The following is an 18552-nucleotide window of genomic DNA, read 5'->3' as shown; positions in this document are numbered from 1 at the left end:
TCATCATCTAACATATGAGGTAACTGAAATTATGTTATGTCTATGCAAGATATCACGAATAAACTCCCACAGTGTTTACAGCTTGCTTAGGTAACAAGCACATTCAAAATAAGCAGCACATGATAACAGCAAAGGTTATAGTTTCTAACACAGGATATTACACAGAGCACTTCTATTTGACAAACTAGACTGACTTGACATTGCCTAGCCAGAAAGTCTGGAATACAACTGTATCTTTTGTTAGCAAATGCTTATTATTCCCAGCAAACCAAACCACTTTTACTATGTCAGATTTTTACCAGCAGAAAGCAGTCACCCTTAAGCTTCTAGAGCTGCTTGAAGTAACATTAAGTGACAGAATACAAATGGACTAAAAAAATACCCATTTCCTGAAACAGCTAAGCTAAAAGTACCCTTAAAGCTTTATCTTTTACAGCTGGAGGCATATCTCTATAAAACTGGATAAAGGAGTGAATTCATTGTAAGTTTGTTTCCAGATAAAGCTTACCTAAGCTTTGAAACACTATTTCCTTCATTAATATTCCCAAACATGAGACGAAATATTTAATTAAATCATTCACATGGTAAGCACTGGATCAAGAACAGTCTTATCCAAGTAAAACTTAAGTTTTAGGTGGGAATTACAGAGAAAACTTTTCATATTTCTCTCCTACAAGAATCTAACTGCCAGGGAAGTTGGCAATTCTCTATAACCTCAAGAGAATTGATATGAAATGGAAGACATTCAGGAGAGCATGTTTTCTACAGTTAAATTTAGCACATTCCTTCTTCTATTATCCCCCTCTTCATCATCCTTATTTCCAGGTCAGTTACATTAGTCATATATTTACTATCTGATTCACCTCAGATATGAATGTTTTCATGAGTGGAATTCCATCAAACTAGCAGCACTACCCCAGCCAGTCAATTCAATATTTTGACAGGTCAGAACTAACATTTACTGTTCAGTACCTCTAGAGCTAAAATTATTTGGCCTTCATGAGAACATTTTACCACCTAAGGTGACAACTGAGGAATTTTTTTTCCTGCTACAAAAACAGTTTCTAATATACTATATTAGTTACTTGAAGCTTACATCCTTTCAAATACATAATTTTACAAGGTATTCTATTGCTGAGGAATTCACTTTTACTATTTAGGAGTCTGATGCTCCCCAGTATGTGATATGCTTTGATGTGTTTACAAGTAATTCCCAACTGCTTACTGGGTAAGTATCTCCTGTCCCCTCAAAACTTACAGTATGTTTATTTTTTTACTTGAACATGGGTAAACTTTAAAGATCATAGCAATATCTTATACATGGCAAGAATGACAACTCTTGTGCTCCCAAATGGCAACAGGAAAAAGAATTAGAATGCTACCAAAAAGTACAAGAGAAAGCTTTAACTCAAATATTAACATACAAGTGATTTTAGAACTGGCTAGATCACTTCTGAATTGGTTATAAGTTCATTTCACAACTCAAGTCTTATTTAGACAATTGCAGGAAATGAGGGAACTAATTACTCACTGTTTCTTCTCATTCATCTCCCATGCTTCAAGTATTCTTTCTATTAATTGGCACTTAAGGAAGAGCTGTCAAAAAAGTAAAATATGCTTAGCAGCAGCAAAATGTAACACTATTTATGCATTTTACAGTTGATACTAAAGTCTGCAAGACTATTAATTTCACATTCAGGATACATACTTTCATTAAAGGGTTGAAACTCCAGCAGTCAGATCTCACCCTGAAACCTAAAAGCTAAACCTGTATTAATTCTACTCCTCTTTCTACGTGCTGAGTTGTGGTAGTAGCATAAAGCTACTGAAATAGCGATTTTAAGCCTTAAAATAGGAAGAACTTCAGGGAAAATGAATACTTCCAGCTCTTCACCATGCTCACTTTGCAGCAAAAAAAAAAAAAAACAAAAAAAACTTCTCTATGGGCAGTTTCAGGTTTAACACCCTGAACTAACATTTTAAGTAAAACCAGAAAGACTTTTTTTCATTCTATACATTAAGTAGAAAGGGGTGCATTTTATGTAAAATTAACTGCATGAAAACAGGAAAATTCAGGAGACTTGTAAAACACAACTTACATGCTTCAGTAAGAGATTGTCCCCACTGGAATCCTGATCTGTAATTGTGCCATTTTCCGTGTTTTCAAGAGGACTCGCAAGAATCAATGCAATACAGATTTCTACTTGAGTATGCAAAAAGTTATTCCACGTATACTTAAAAAACATGTCCTGAAAAACAAATTCACCAAGGTTTACACAAACCAAGACCTTTTCATTAAACATAACCAACAGTCTCACCTATCTAATCACTTTAATGTCTACACTGGAAGAAATAACGTCTACACTACGTATTATTGTACAAGAAAAAGTTTGTGACCCACAAAACCAGTAACTTCTGTGCTTGCCATTTTCTGAATGCAAGGAGTACTACACTGGATCAGAACAAGAATGCAACTAAATGAATTTATTGCAGGGGTCACAAGTAATGCACTTTCAGACTATGAAGACAGGGAGAAATAATGCTCCCTATTTACATTCCTTCACTCAGCTGCAGCCCAGAAATGTTCTTTATGACCTTAGAAGTCCTTGACTTTTTTGAGTTCACTTAACTTCCTAGTATGTATAATACCCTTTTATAAATGTGCTCCTCACTTCAGTAAGATTCCTTATGAAATTGTATCTACCTGTTTCAAACCCATCATCCACAATCTCAGATAATCTAGAAACAGTTTAAGATTATTAGCAAAGTACAAGACAAATACTAAGGCTGAAATGTAATAAACAGCATCCATTTAGTCAAGTTCCTGCTTCTCCACATTTTTTTCTCTTAAACACAAATAAGGTTTTTGTCAAGCCTAGCTATTTTGGCTACTCACTGCAAAATTTAAATGATTGGTGTCACTGGTAAAATGTAGTGAGTTCTGGAAATATGTGCAGTGATTGGAACAGTATTGAACAATTTTAGTCTCATTCAAAGTACAGCTAAAGGTCTTCAATCTCTCTTCAGTCCTAATGACATTCACCCATAACTTTTCTTAAGTCAAGCCTGTCCAGTGAAACATGTGCTGTTTCAGCAAACAGCATGAAGCACTGAGGTTTCCATGGCTACAATTACCTTTTTCCTTCTGTAAAACCTGCAACAGGAAAGTGTTCAAACCTCACTGAATACAGTTCACAAAATAATCTATTTACAAGAACATGCAAGCATTCATAGTGTGTATGCTCTCTTAGACAATGGCTCTAGGAAAAATTGCAGCTACAGTGAAGTCAACTATTTGTATAAAAGTTAGTACCTGTCTGCAAATCCAACTGTGAAGAAAATTTGAGATGGAAACATTTGAATCACACTATAATAATCAGTCACAGCAAAAAGGGGTTTTGGACTAAAAGCAGGAAAGAGAAGGTATTTACACTTTAGGCTTGCAACAGCCAACTGAGAAGTTTACATACTGTTATTCAGTAACTAGCTTAAGTTCTACGTTATTTCAAGTTATTTTTTAATCAACCAACATTTGGATTTCTTGGGTGAACTGAAACACAAAGAATACATCTGCTACAGTGGAAGTATGAGGTAGGAAGTACTCAAAGTACATGTTTACATCAGCAAAGAGCAATGAGTTAGGTAACTGAGTTTGCTGTACATCACCTTGCTTTGAAGTCTGAAGGAATACAAGCTACCAAGCATAACTGTTCCTTTACAGGACACTGCTGAGATACCATTTCATAATATATTAAGTGAGAAAAAGAGGCCTTTAGGGAACAACTCAGGGAAAAAATGAAAATAGAAATGAAGCCTTGAACATGGCTGAAAACTCCAGAACATCCAGTTGAAAATAAGCTTATTAAGAAAAACACTTCATGTATTTATGAAGGTGCAGCAAGTAAGAATCATTAAAGTGGTCAGAAGGACACACCTGATTCAGACAGATTAACAGCAAAATCCAGTATTAAAAGTTTTTAAACCAAGCAATAGACACCACAATACAAAGGTGCTGAAAAGTTAGGCTGGAAAATAAGTTAGACTGGAAAATTATCTGCAGAGTCAGAAAAAGCAGACAAGATCTTAACAGCCATCCATAAAAATGAAGACAGCATAAAGTTCTTACCAGTATGACTCCTATGCTGTTAAGTTCTATAAGCTCCTGATTCACACTGCTTGTATTTGTCTGTAAAAGGCTAGATATTAATCTAATCACATTTAAACGTGTGTTTCCTACAGGTGGATCCAGTACACCCCAGGTTGTCTTCATGACACTTTTCTGAAAAAAAAAGTTTAATACATAAATCCCTTAAAATACCTTCTAAAAATTCAGCTTATCATTTCTACATACAATAGCTGGATAGTGCTTAAAAATAGATACATTTAGTCCTTAAGCAACAGTCTTACCTTCATCCTGCAAAAATCCCCTATTTTTAATTCCAAATACTGTAGCTTATTTTAATTCCACAGACAGGAAACATTAAAACCAGTCACATGAAAGCTACAACTCGGTAAAAAAGTGATTGCTAACTACTACTTTGAGACAGGATCTCAAAGTAGATGAAGTCTACTCATCCTTGACAGGAATTACAAGATAGTTCCCCAGAAATAATTCTCACTCAGTCTAGCTAAATTCTGCATTACTACAATGTACACAGAACAGCTAGGTGGACAGTATAAATACATTATAATGCCTCAGCAACCCTAGCTTCATATATTTAAAAACAATTTCACGTTCAATTCTCTGTTAAAATCTGCAGCACCCAGTTCAGGGTGCAGTGCTCCAACTGAAATTCTGCTAGTGAAAATCTGAGTAGAAAATACCAATGGATCACAGGTAAACCCCGTATTTATACATTCTTTTTATCTTTGGCAAGAGCATGACAGAGTTAAATTGCTTAAATCAGTTAAAAAGCCCAAGGAATTTAACATGCCTAGGGTGCAGAGATATGACATGGATCTCATCTACTTGGGTCCTGGGAAAGTTAAGAGAATTGCATGAGCCTAATGTGGGCCATTCCAAAGCTCCAAACAAGTGCAGCATCTATAGTCCATATTTCCTATCCAGACTGGATTTTCAAGTACAAAATATACAGCAAATCTCTTTTTGTTGCATTTAGGAAGAAACCCTGCTCCAAGGTTACTTTGCTAATTAAACCAAGTTTGTGCTGGAAAAGCACAAAGCATTGCTGTTCACTATTACTGCTGGCCTGAGCCAAAGCTCACAACAGGCTAGGAAGTAGGCTGGGTGCTTGCCTGAAAGTTGTCAGACTGGGTTTTGTTTATTATAATCTGCCTAAAACAGACACATGGTTAAGTTTTGCTTCAATTAATTTGTTAACACAAGATTTCACTTACTTTTGGAGGCTCAAGTAGGAGCTGATGAAAGGATGAAAGTCGTGCTTTTATGGCTTCTAAAACACTTTTGTTGACAGAATATGTGGAATTGCTCATGCCTGGAGGACAGATCTCTATATGACCTTCAAATCTAAAATGCACATAAGCAAAATTTGATAATTAGCACCAAAACTAGTTGTAAAGCATCCCTGAGGTATGTAACAGTTCTGAAAGGATGTGAGAATAACTAAGATGTAAAAAATGTAAAAACCTAGGGTTACACACACATAAAAATTAAGTGTGACATAATGGTTGAACAAGAGATTTTCCCAAACACTAGCCCTGGTATTTCTAGGTTTATTGTGCTTGAAATCCCCAAAATAGTTTTGAGATTAAAAATTACATTTTAATTCGTTTTATTGAAGCAGATAAAGAGCTTCATTTGTCTATGTGAAACAACGTAAGTTGAATGTACCAGAGAGATCTGTTCAGCAGTTTTCTCCAAATTAAGTTGCAATAATACTACAAGTAACTTTTGAAAAGTCAATATTCAGTCACTGCACTACATCTATTTATTCTATTCCCTGTATCCAGAAATCAAGTGATGAAATGTATTTAATCTGATCTGTCTATTGGTACTCACAGTAGAAAAAGCTGCAGAAAGAGCAGTCATTTGGTGAAAGTGTAGCAATGCCAACCAATCACCTGATTTGCATTTTTACTCCTTCAGCTACAACAGGTCACAGAAGTGGCTTGGTCACAAGCACAAGGAAGGCATTTGCTACTGCAGGCATAAACCAAGTGAAATAGTAACACTTACGTCTGTCGTCTTGTCTCAAGTAAGGTCAATAGGATTTGGATTGCACTGACAATTGCAGATTCATTTTTTTCTTTATGAAAAATATTAGACAGAAGCTGCTCTATGATTTCTTGTCTGAAAAGAAAAGCATTGGTAACAAATGAAACCACTTCAGGATACAGTTGTTAGCAGAAATAACTCCCACTTGCCCACATTAAAAAAGGGAAAACTAAATACAGGAGAATCTTTTCTGACAGAAACATAGAGTTAGATTAACTTAAAACAAGCAACAGAACAAAGCTGAAGTTTCCCATATTTAGTCTGCACAGTATCAAGCTGACCTCCCCACATAAGATACCATTCAATTGGGCAGCATAGAAAATAATTTAATGAGACAACTTCTCTTCTACACTCCCCACTAGAAAATCCTCCAGGTGTCCTCTGCTCACTTGCCAAGTTATTTTTCATTAGACAAACAAAAGACAGGTAGTCAAGAAAATTAACCTGAAAAGAGCTTGCCATTTCTGAAGGCTTTCAAGGTCAAAACTTAAAAAGTAGTTTCTTACAAAGTGAGAATAAAATCAAAAATTCAAACCAACTTACTTCTCTAAACTTGCAAGCAGTGGATCTGGTTCTGAACTGTTCTGTACTTGTAGCATCTGGTCTCTGCTTAGACGAATAATTTCACAGAGTGACTGTGATGCATTTGAATGCCTCTGAAACAGAAAACAGCACTTTGAACTACAAGAATAATAACATGCTGGACTCTAATTCTTCAGTTTAAAAAGGTGAAAATTTCAACACTAACAAGAGCTCTCCTACCCATAAAACATTCAGGCAGTTAGCTTTATGTCCTAATTGACCCTTAACAAAACAAAAAAAAAATGAAGGCATGAGGCAAGAATCTATTTCCAACATTAAGATGGCAAAACATGAGAGCTGAATCTTCCAACAACTTCAAGTATGCCTAAGGCTTTGATATGGATCTCAAAAAGGGGGCAGGGAGGTGGACAAAACCACATAACCTTCCTCAAATAACCACACTTAATACAGAAATCAGCTTACTGAAAAAAGCAAGCAGAAAACAGTAAAACTAAAAGTTCTAACAGTATGTTGTACAGCTGAACAGAGACACCCAGGGGGGTGCCAGTGATGCCTTAAGTTTTAGCTTTTATATTTTTCAGATCCTGTACTGCGTTAGTGTGTAACTGAACTTCACATAGAGTGTTAGTAAGCTCTCTTCACAGTTTGGTCAGACAAAATCCTTCCAGGCCTGAGAACCAGGGTTACCATCACAGCCTCAGGCCTGAAAAGTATAAACAAAAATGAACTGGGGGGAGAAGCAAATCAGGGCAATGTGAATTCATTACCTGAAGCTATAATTGGACAATTAACCTCTGATATGCAAATAGACCAAACTTACATCTGTCTGAGAAAACTCCTGTCCACCTTGGGTGTAGCCTCTGCGAGGCTCCTGCACTGCCCAAGGTGTATCTGTGAAAGGCCTTTAATAAACACCCACTTTATTCTCTAACTGTCTTGCCTCTGTCTAAGGCAAGAGCAGTACTTACATCTTCATCTTGAGATGGGTGTACAATTTCCACAAGCCGCTGGATAATTCTCTCCTCATTCAGCCACTGCAAAAATGTTTGTGGATGTTAATAAGAATTTTTCCCAAGTGAATTAATTAAATGAACTCATGAAAATGAAAGTAGCCTTTGACATCTGCCACAAGTCATAATGTCAATACTTCTAAATAAGGACTAACAGTAATTCAGAAAAAAGAAAAAGTAAAATCAGCATTTCTTAGTCACAGGAAAAAAAAAATCTTAGGTTAATGTCAACAAACTTTGATGCCAAAGTGTGTTTGGTAAGGTACAAAACAATTTAAAAAATGCATTTGTCAGATGTAAGTTAGATACCAAAGACTGGGGAACAGATCAGCCACCCAGGTTCTAAGTTGTCCCCAGCAGCAGTGGGGTTTTACTGGAAAAATATTGGCAGCTCAAAAAAAAACCCAAAACCAAGAACAAACAAACAAAAAACACAAACAAACAAAACCCCACACATCTAATTTCAGCATATTCAAGAAATAAACTTAGCAAAGCCAGGAGAAATTAAGCCAGCTTCGAGTTCACACATGTCAGACAAAAGTTCTGCGATATTTTACTCACATTTAGCACTTCTTGCCGGGGCTGTGGAGGTTCTATGCAAGTCAGTAGCCTGAGCAACAAGTCCATGATAGCAGAGGTCCCTATGTGCTTAATAATGAGGTCTACAAAATCATGCTTCCTCTTTAAAAAATCTACAATCTGGAAATGAAAAAGCAAACTTATATTTGCTTCATATATTTTACATGATAAATTACACCAATCACTTTTCATTTCACTCTCCTATCAAACTGACAAAAGAGATGACAACTTCTTAAACACTTCTGCCACTTAAAGCCTGCAGTACAAGACAAGACAAAACAAAACCCAGGCACAGGGCAGATCCATACTACATGCAGCATGTCCTGGGTCTCCTCTCAAACCCAACTTGCTGACCATAACCTACTTATAATCCAAAGCAGAGTCAGGTTTTCTTTTTGATATCAATCAGTCTCACCTCTGCTTAATGGGCAAAGCTCAACAGAGCAAAACTCTTAATACAAACAGTACCTGAAGTTTGAGAGTCATCATTGCAGATGTTTGCAGTATTGAGCCACATACACTGAGTACAAGAGCTCTTCTGAACAAGGACTTCAAATGTTTCTCTCCTTGCTCTAAATAATTCTTCACACCAAGTCAGAATCACTATCACTGATTCAAGTCATTTACTTTTGCTTTTAACAGCAATAAATGCAAATATGATCATGTAAAACACTGAGCTAAGCCAAAAGGTAGGCACTCGCACACTGATTGCATAAACAGCTCAGGCAAATGTGAATCAAATACATCCTACTCATCCAAGTGTATTTTTAATTGTGCATAATGAAAAGGTGTATTCAGCTAGGGTGGAACCTGAATGCCCTCTTTTGACTCTTTTGCTATCTGTAAATTGTGTATCTTAAAGCAGAATTGCTGAGTACCACAGCTTTATCAGAGCACTTGTAAAACTGGTGAGTTTGCAAATAGTTACCTGTTCTGGTTTTCTGCTGATAAGAATACTTAACACCTTGCTGAAGAAACTGGCCAGTAGAGGGTTTAGAGGAGATTCATTTAAGAGGAAGCTGTACAGTTTCAGGAGTAAGGATTCTTCTTCTCCCAACCTATCATTAATCTGTGAGACATCTGATGTAAGCAGCTCACATGATATGTTTGGGTATCTGGGGAAAAGAAAAAATTATCCATCACTCATACTTTGGAACGCTCATACCTGCAGCTCTGAATTCAGAACCTGGTAATGCATCTGACTAAATTTTCAAGCAGGCTTGGTCTATACTAAAGTAGCAAACTAACACAAACTAATAGAACTGCACATTCAGCCTATAAGATCTGTTTTCATTTAAGAAGGGCACTACTTCAATCTTAAGTTGCAATAGAACACCAGTAGAGAAGCTGAAAAAGCAAAGAGCAAGCTTTCATTTCAAGATCTATTGTTAAATCCATCTCTTCAAGTACTGACTTCTTATTGCTTTAATTTCCAACTCTACTAGAAACATTTACAGGAGACTTGGTTTTTCAGAAATGGTGAAGTTCTGCAACTAACAGTGTAACTTATTTCACATTATTTTAACACACTATTTTAAGAAACAAAGCACCTTTCTGTACAGACACTAAAATAGGCCAAAAGCTGTAGAAGTGCTTTTCTACAAATTGCTAGATGGATTTTGAGCATGAACCTTCTCAGCAAGCAAGAAGTCATGGCCATACTCTGGAAAGGAAAACATCAGCACTGGGACCCTAAGGACATTGTTCCAAGGATTATCACAAATCTTCTAAGAGGTATCTTCAAAACATCTAACAAATAAACAAAACAAAGCTAACCACAGTTATACTACCCAAAAAGGGTTTTTTTAGCAACTCCTTTGGACATGAACCGGTTTTGGAAGCATTTGTAAGAGGCTTCCATTTGGAAACTATGCACATATATCAGAATGATTTACTTAGAAGTTCCGTGAAGCCTCTTGAAAACATACTTAATCTAAAACACACCAATACTGTACTATGCACCAGCACACAGGGATTCACACTAGCAAATTAACTAGATTTATTTAGTCCTCTTTCCACCTTCCAAATCTCCCCCAACCCCAAAAGTTTTCCTACTTATATCGAATTTTTTCATCCATGTCTTGAGGTGGCTCTTCAATAATAAATGAAACTAAGTCTTCCAAACATTCTGACTTCAGCAGAAACTCTATAAGTTTGCGATTCTGAGCCTTGCACTCCTGTAGAACATCCTCTTCATCCATCAATTCCTTCAGTGTTACATCTTCTCTCTCCAGAAGTGTATCTATGTGCGATGACGAATGGAGATCAAATTTCCAAAACATGCTGGTCTGGGTAAGAAGAACAGCAGTATATCAGCAGTAGCCATTATTCTAACATCCAAAGGTAAGAGTCAGGCAGGGTTTTACTTACATGAAAGGAACATGCCAATTCGCATTAAAGAACAAGGTATGAAATTTGCTTTTCCCATTCCTTGTTTTTAATCTATGCATTGAGTCAGAGATTCAGAACTATTAGCTCAGCAATTAATTGAGCTGGGTGAAGATGAAATGGACAGAGAATAACTGCACTGAAATACCACCCCCACCACTGAAGAAAACATCTATAAAGGTAGAGGAATTAAAAGAATTTTAGCTTGCAGGAAGCACAATTCAGAGTGCAGGAGCTAATTTCAACACTACACTAATTGTCCCTGCCTCCACAGACTTGACAGAGGAGAATATCAAAGGCCAAGGTGTGTTACACAAACATGTCAAGGGCAGTGGCCCCAGCCACTGAAACACTTTAAGAGGCCGTAACAGTGCTAGAAGAATGAACAACTTCACCTTTTCCTATAAAATGCTTTGGCACCTCTATATTAATTCTGTTTCTCTAAGCCACCTTTTGAACAGCTGCTACTGAGACAACTGTGCTATCAGAAAAGAGTATTTCAGTCTACAACAGACCCACTAAATTCTTGCTTTCACTTCTCATTAAGCTCCATATATAAACACTTCATTTCCCTCCAGCCCTGAAAACAGGGCTTTTACATGACATTTGACCTCTGACACAGTATTAACTAGGTTTATAAGACTGCAGATTTTAATTGGACTGAAAAGAGATACTGGAACACAGTAAGAAAAACTTTCCTTTCCTTACAACTGAAAGCAGTAGTTTTGAGCAGCACACTTTAAGTAAGAGACTCCTTTTGCTCTTTTAGTAAGTATTTTCCAAATGTGAAAGATCAGATCAATATATTAGTTACTGAGTTACTGCTGTGCATTAGCAATATCAGCTGTGAGGACACGTAGTTAAGGCAGGGAATTTCAGTGAACAGTATTATTTTGGCAAGGACACTTCTGTAAACTGTAGGCTGTATAAAGGAGCAAGCTTAAAGGCAATAATCCAACTATGCTGTTGTCATACACTCAAAACACCCCATAAATATAGAATAGAAATACCCAATTCTTTTGCAACTAAGAAACAGCATTTAAGCACCTACTTCCAAGTTGAAATGGATTCAGCATGCACACTTACACTACAGCATTGTATCAAATTTAGTAATTGAGCAGTTTGGAAACAAAAACAACCTCAAGGATCTAGCAAAACTTTCGTGTGCGCAATCTTTCCACTGGCAAGATTTTCAGTATTCAGTCTAAATACTATAAAGCTTGTTATACTCATTATGGAGATGTTTTAATTGCTCTGAGGGTTTTAATTGTTGCTTTAACCACTAAATACTGATCACCTCACTCTGCTTGACCTTTTTTCAGAAGTCGTAACATTCGTAACTGGACCTACATGACATAGCTTTCTGTTCATAAAGACATGGGATTCAAACAAAACCAATCAGACAATGTACAGATTTATCTGTCTACAGTACTGGTACTAATCTAGCATCTCATGCAAGTATTAAATTATTAGGAAGCAGAAAAAGCCCTATTTTGTACTAGAAGTATTAGTAAACTTTCAAGCAGGGTTTAACACACCTGATCTTACAAATTAGCTTAAATCAACTTATACAGTTGTGGAAAACATTAGCTTGTGGGTAATGCAAGCTACACACAAACTTACTGTAAGGAAGTAAAAACAGTGCATTATTAAAGCCAGAGAATATTTTTTGATTGGGATTTTTAAACCTCTAGAAAGTAAATCAAATCCCTCCCCTTGCCCCAATTAAAGTACCATGCTCATAAGTAACCACTATCAGTGCTAATTTGAGATGTGAATACCTCTGAGGTGATTAATGCTCATTTCATAGCTTCAGTGTATTTCTCAGTCAGTTATTTCAAGAGAAATTCAACAATGGAAAAGAGCAATAACAAAAAAAGAGGCGTACTACTGCAAACATGTTACTGCGTTATTTCACAAACTGTCTCCCAGGCAAGCTCCTTTAGGGGCTGCTCCCTCAATATCTCAGGTGCCGGCCACAGATTATTCCATCACTTCTCAACAGGAGCCCAGGTCCTTTGAAATAAGGAAAAATAAACAACATAAACTGTGCCAAAGGAAACTCAAGGAACCCTGAAGAGAAGAGAATTTTCTCAGGCGTTATTACTGACAGGAATCTAGAATCAGCATAGTTTTGATTGCAAGTTTTAAAATCAAAACATGTGATTGCTATTTTTCTCAAAGCCTACTGTTCTACCCTCCCTCCCAAAATCTACTAATTCTGAATCATCACCATGCTTTTTCAAATTTCAGTGCCTTTAACAGAGCTGGCATTAGGCCTTCTGTCCAAAACTTACAAGTGTGCTCCTTTCAAAACTTCACCACCTGCAAATTTATAAAAAACTCAATGGATCAAATGGGTTGTATTACTCCCAATGTCACATCACTTTCAGCCAGAGCAGAAAAAGACATTCGGACTTAATGCAAGATAGAAAAGACTTCCAAATACGAGACATGCTCAAGATTAGAAACTGCAAGAAGCAAAATAATCCAAGATGATGTTAAAAACTCACATGTGGAAAGACAAAATGTGTTAAAGTTGGTAAAGATGCTGTATGTATTTGATTGTCTTTTGTAACATGTTAGTTTTCTATAATCTCTGAAAGCTTCCAGTAAGCAAGACTGACATTCAGTTCATTAAACAGTACTTACTAAAGTTTACATGAACTTGATCAGCAAGTTCAACTTACGACAATTCAAGATTCTGAGTAACATCTAATATCCATAAAAATATTGCTTTGTTTTCTTAATTAATATTGTTAACAGATTCTTCTCTGAATGAATGTTGAATAGCATTCCATGTAATAAAGTCTTGACTTAAATATGAAAAGGAAAAAAGTCCAACAAAGCAAAGAAAGCCTGCTTTTAACTGCTGGCATACAGGTTACTTAAATTCTCACTTTAATTATGTGCTAAATGGAAGAAATAATGCTTGGAAATAATCCTTTTAGATCAAGAAGGAAAATTAAATCCTCTGTCTGTTACAGAGAAAGAAAACCACACAAGTATTTTTAACAGTAACTAATGAGTGGTTCTTTTTGGAGGTTAAGTGCTTAAGTGGCATTTCCATCAAAAAAAGTTGGTAACAGTTGTATCACAAAGTTTCTCTGTAGCTTCAAGCGATGGCAGCTGTCACACACCTTTCCTGAGCAGACACTGGTGTTTTCAAGCTACCAGACTAAGATGTGAACTCCAGTCAGAGAAGCATACAGTTTAATTTTGGACAATGTCTCCTAAACTGAACCTTTTACAAAACAGACTAACAAGTCTTGATGGCATCCAGAAGTCTTTTCAGTAAATAAGAAAACTAAAGTAAGCTGTTCCTTTGAGTTGAACTTTTAAGCATCAAACTTAGGTTAAACAAACATGAGAAGGGTGTTTTACATTGAGTTCCTTCCAACTGAGTACCTCAGATTTCCATATAAACGTGAGTACTGGCAGCTCCAAACAGACATGGGCATCTAGACCGGTGCAGAAGTAAAACCAGAAGGATTTCAGTAGCCAGCTGAAAGCTCTTTACCTGATAACTACATAGATGTCAAAGGCATATACACAGAGTGTTAGGCAGGAATTTCACAGATTTTACTGCAATGCCCAGTTCCATTTTTCAAGCCAGAGAAACTTTCAGTGTCAAGCTGAAGAGTCTGTAGTATGTGAAATTCTGATAAATGCTACATGTAGAGTTGTAACAATTACTGAATTATAAAAAAAACTCAGAATTTGTCATTTCTCTTTGTGCACTACTGTATTTTCTTACTATAGAGTTCAAGTACACAAATGGAAAAGAAAATTAGTTACTTTTGCACCAACAAACATTTCCACAATTGAAACACATCTTAAGGGATGCAGCCTACTTCAGCAAAACAGAATTTATAATTTCTGTGCAGCAACTAGCAAAAGCCAACCTAATTGTTGGATGCAAGGAGAGCAACCATCAAAGGAGCCCTTCATTTTAGGATGGTCTTGCACTTCTTAGTGATAAAAGCATTTCCAATGCAAAGAATCCCTTGATCCTAAAAACCAAATAGGTAGGTAAGTTTAAGGAAGAATAAAGCAATAATGAAGACAATTTATTAAGCTTCTATTATGAAAAATTTTGGTAGATTATCTTCTAAGACCTTTAAACATATTAAGAAACTTATTTCAAATGCTAAGCATGCCCCTCTGCCAGCTTCACATTAACCTCACCTAGTTACTATCTAGGCATGTTCAGTGAGATTTCAATTTAGGGCAGGGGGTCCATTTCTCCAGTCAATGGACAGTAATAAGACACTGTCCCAGCCCTTATAAAGTGCTCATTTTGACACTGAAAGTGAACCATCTGTTCAAAACAAAACTAAGCATGAATGCACCTCTGAAAAAAATTTAGAGCTGAAGAGAACGACCAGTGAACAAAAATGACAGAAGACACTCTAGTTCTATTTTTTAAACTGCCTGTTGTCCTCAGCAGAGCATCACCCATTGTAAACTTGCTGTCTACAACTGCCCGTCCTAACCTATTTGGAATAAATTTCTTTTCAATCAGAGCAGTGAGGTTCACTGAGTACTATTAGCTAGAAAGATGTAAGCTGGTGTTCAAAATCCCTGGATTGAATTACAGTACTTTACAATTACACCCAGCAATCACAAAAAAAAAAAAAAATAAAAGCAGTAATAAACTTTCATAGTAGAGTTGCTACATTTCTTAAACAAAATGCAAGATCAATTTGACATAGAATACAAGTTTCAAGTGAATACAAAATAACACACAGCTGTTTCTTCAGTGTCAGAACAGCCTATTCACGTCACAAACCTGAGACCTAGTGAAAAAGAAATACTTCATTACTTTATTATAAGCTAGTGAAGTTTCAAAGAAACTCTGTGGAGAAAGGAATTAATAAATGGTTTGAAATTAATAGGAATTAAACAGAAGAGAAAATAGAAACACCTCTACCTCAACAGTTTAATACATACTTCTAATACCATGCACACTCCTTCCTAGTCCATGGATGTAACAAAGTAGAAGAGATACTAAAAATGAAACAAAATCAACCAACAATTCCTTCATGGAAGGCTGGGAGATTTGTGCAGGCTGGCTGCACTTCATTCCTTACAGCAAGATTTCTGGATGCTTCACCCTCTTCTCAGCCACTGCTGGGCACAGGGGATGCAGAGTGGGAGGTACCAGGGATCTCTGGCCTTGCTGCTGCCCCTGTGTCATGCAGGGGAGCCCAGACACAGGATGAAGAGCAGGCTGGAGCTTGGGCACAAGAGGGAAGGCCTAGGGCAGTCCCTGTGCCCAAGGAGCAGCAGGAACAGGGGAGTGATCCCCAAAAAGACAACCTCAGTCTACCTAAGCCTCCTCCTCCCACATGAGCACATCTCTCAGGCCACAGCCTCCCCAGCTCCCAGGACAGCCACAGCTGGCCACATACACTGCTGCCACAGTGGCCTCCTGATGTCGTGACAGGATTCCTGCCAGACACGACACTCATTCACAGCAGGTATGCTGCTCTGCTAACTACTACTGTTCCTTCACAGGGTAACTACATCCTCTTGAGAGAAATGCAGGAGATGCCATGTGGCAGTCTCTCCCTGACTGTGAGAAAAACATGCCAGAAAACTGGATGAAGACAGTGATCTCCTAACATGCTCTTGAACAATGTGCCACCTCCTACTGAGGCAAGGGACTTCCACTCCCCCATCAGACATGACAAGGAGGAGCCTGCTATTGCTACAGAACAGTTAAGAAGTGAAGTGAAATCACTTTTTCCCTTCTTTATCAATCCCAGCTGCACACCTATCTAGATGAGAACTATAAAAACATGTGTGGATGAGTCAGCAGCGTACCCTTGTGGCCAGGAGGGACAATGGTATCCTGGGGTGCATCAGGAAGTGTGGCCAGCAGGTGGAGGGAGCTGATCCTGCCCCTCTAGTCAGCCCTAGGGAGGCCACACCTGGAGAGCAGTGCTATGGCCAATTTAGTCTCCACAGTTCAAGCAAGAAAAGGAGCTACTGGAGAGGGGTCCAGCAGAGGCCACAATGATGGACTTGAGGTCTGGAGCATCACTTATGAGCAGAGACTGTGGGAGCTGGGCCTCTTTAGTCCAGAGAAGAAAAGACTGAGAGGGCATCTCATTGTTGCATACAAATATCTAAGCTGGGTGCCCAGATGATCGTGCTGGACTGTTTTCCATGGTGCCCAGCAACAGGATAAGGAGCAATGGCCATAAACTAAATGACAAGAAATTGCACCTCCACTCAAGGAAGAACTTCTTTACACTGAGGGTGTCAGAGCACTGGAACAGGCTGCCCAGGGAGGTCTGGAGACAATCAAACCCCATCTGATTATGCTCCTGTGTCACCTGCTCTAGGTGACCCTGCCTTGAACTAGATGATCTCCAGAGGTTCCTTCCAACCCTAACTGCTCTGTCATCCTATCATTTTTTATCTAATTCATTATATATATGTATCTATACACACAAATACCATGTGCACATACACTCCCCTTATGACTGAAGGCCCCAACAGTCTATAGCTTTGACCTCAAGTGTGTAAATAAATCCAAACTAGTTCAAGTTTACTCCAAGACACCAATCCCCCAAAACTGAAGAGGTCATAACTGTTCAACAGAGGTACAAAAATCAGGAGAAATCTACTGTCTGCAGTGAATTTACAAGAGCAATTTCATACCAAGCAACAACTATATTCTCATCAATTCCTACACTATCTCAAACCACAAGTGTTAATAAAGATCTTAATTACCTGCAATAATTACAAATTAAGACACTAATCTCCCCTGCCCAAGTAGAGAAGATTAATTTTTTTCTAGTCATTTCACATCAACTGCCAATTAAAAATTTAAAGTATCCACTGGTCACAGAATTCAAGTTAGATTTTTCCTATTCCGAATTCTTCCAATTAGCTTCAAAATGAAAATAAAGATATTATTGCACTAAGAAATGCACATGATTCCATAAAATATAAAGTGCAAGCTCAACAATGCATAGCTACCCAGAAGACACTTTTGCACTGAAACATGAAGTTTAGAACCAAAAAACTCAGTTGCAGAAGACAGTATTACTTCAGTATAATAATCTATAAGCATCACTCATATCTACTGTATGTCAGTTCATGAACACATTTGCTTTGAAACTCTTTCAAAAAGGTTGGGCAGCAGACACACTTCCTGGCACAAAAGCAAAACACAGTAAAACAAACAGAATATGCACAACTGTGTGTCTGGAACACCCCTGATTGATTTCTGCCCCAAAGCAGGGTGAAAAATGATAGTGCAAGAGCAGGGTAGGTTAAAAGACAAAGTTAGGATCAGCCAGCTAGAAAGTAGTCAGAAAAAAAGCTGCAAGAAAAGGGAAGGCATGGCCACAAAGCCCGAACTGAAGAAGGAACTGCAGCTTAGAAAGTGATAAATGTGAACCTATAAAATCAGGTGATTTTAGTGGACATCAAGGATATGAAAACCTTCAAATTTAAGTGGTTTCAGAATGCTTTAGGATAAGGCTTTATAGATGCAGAAGCTAAATCTACTGCTGTATGTGAAGTTTAATAGTTTCTTACCTGTTAAAACACAAAAGTTTTTAAAAGTTAAAAAATCAGAACGTTTTGTATTCTCTCAGGCTTCTTGCCCATTACAGGGTATCCTGGCAACAGCAAAAAAATCTTTCAATCTACAGTACTAGCAGATTAGCAGGACTGAATTAGCATTGAATTAGATGAAGCAGATTTCTTCCTACAACGACAAAAAAAAAATTGTATAATTTAATATTGTTAATAGGTTCTATTCAATAGCTTGACAACTGCATAAATACTAAGGACTGTTTTGCAACAAATATAACA

The 18552-nt window shown here is 37.3% G+C and overlaps 1 protein-coding gene across 4 annotated transcripts in view; it reads right to left on the bottom strand.

Annotated features, from left to right (window-relative positions):
• The window catches only part of PPP6R3 (protein phosphatase 6 regulatory subunit 3), a 51681-nt gene that overhangs the window by 20537 nt on the left and 12592 nt on the right, over positions 1-18552 (bottom strand). Inside the window, exons 1-11 of one of the 4 annotated variants that reach the window (XM_059474807.1) lie at positions 12605-12708; positions 10384-10616; positions 9257-9443; positions 8311-8448; positions 7708-7773; positions 6740-6852; positions 6158-6271; positions 5359-5488; positions 4127-4279; positions 2100-2249; positions 1532-1596 (exon numbers count right to left, since the gene is read on the bottom strand). In XM_059474807.1, coding sequence (XP_059330790.1) covers positions 1532-1596; positions 2100-2249; positions 4127-4279; positions 5359-5488; positions 6158-6271; positions 6740-6852; positions 7708-7773; positions 8311-8448; positions 9257-9443; positions 10384-10616; positions 12605-12616 — 1361 coding nt within the window. In that variant the 5' untranslated portion in view covers positions 12617-12708. Of the gene's footprint in view, positions 1-1531; positions 1597-2099; positions 2250-4126; positions 4280-5358; positions 5489-6157; positions 6272-6739; positions 6853-7707; positions 7774-8310; positions 8449-9256; positions 9444-10383; positions 10617-12604; positions 12709-18552 lie in introns of those variants that run through there. The other 3 variants (XM_059474810.1, XM_059474808.1, XM_059474809.1) reach the window with 3 other exon arrangements.

This window comes from Ammospiza nelsoni, chromosome 6 (genome assembly GCF_027579445.1).
Source record: "Ammospiza nelsoni isolate bAmmNel1 chromosome 6, bAmmNel1.pri, whole genome shotgun sequence".
NCBI classification, from domain to species: Eukaryota; Metazoa; Chordata; class Aves; order Passeriformes; family Passerellidae; genus Ammospiza; species Ammospiza nelsoni.
The sequence above is the reverse complement of the archived record's forward strand: the minus strand, read 5'-3'. Positions and strand labels throughout refer to the sequence as shown.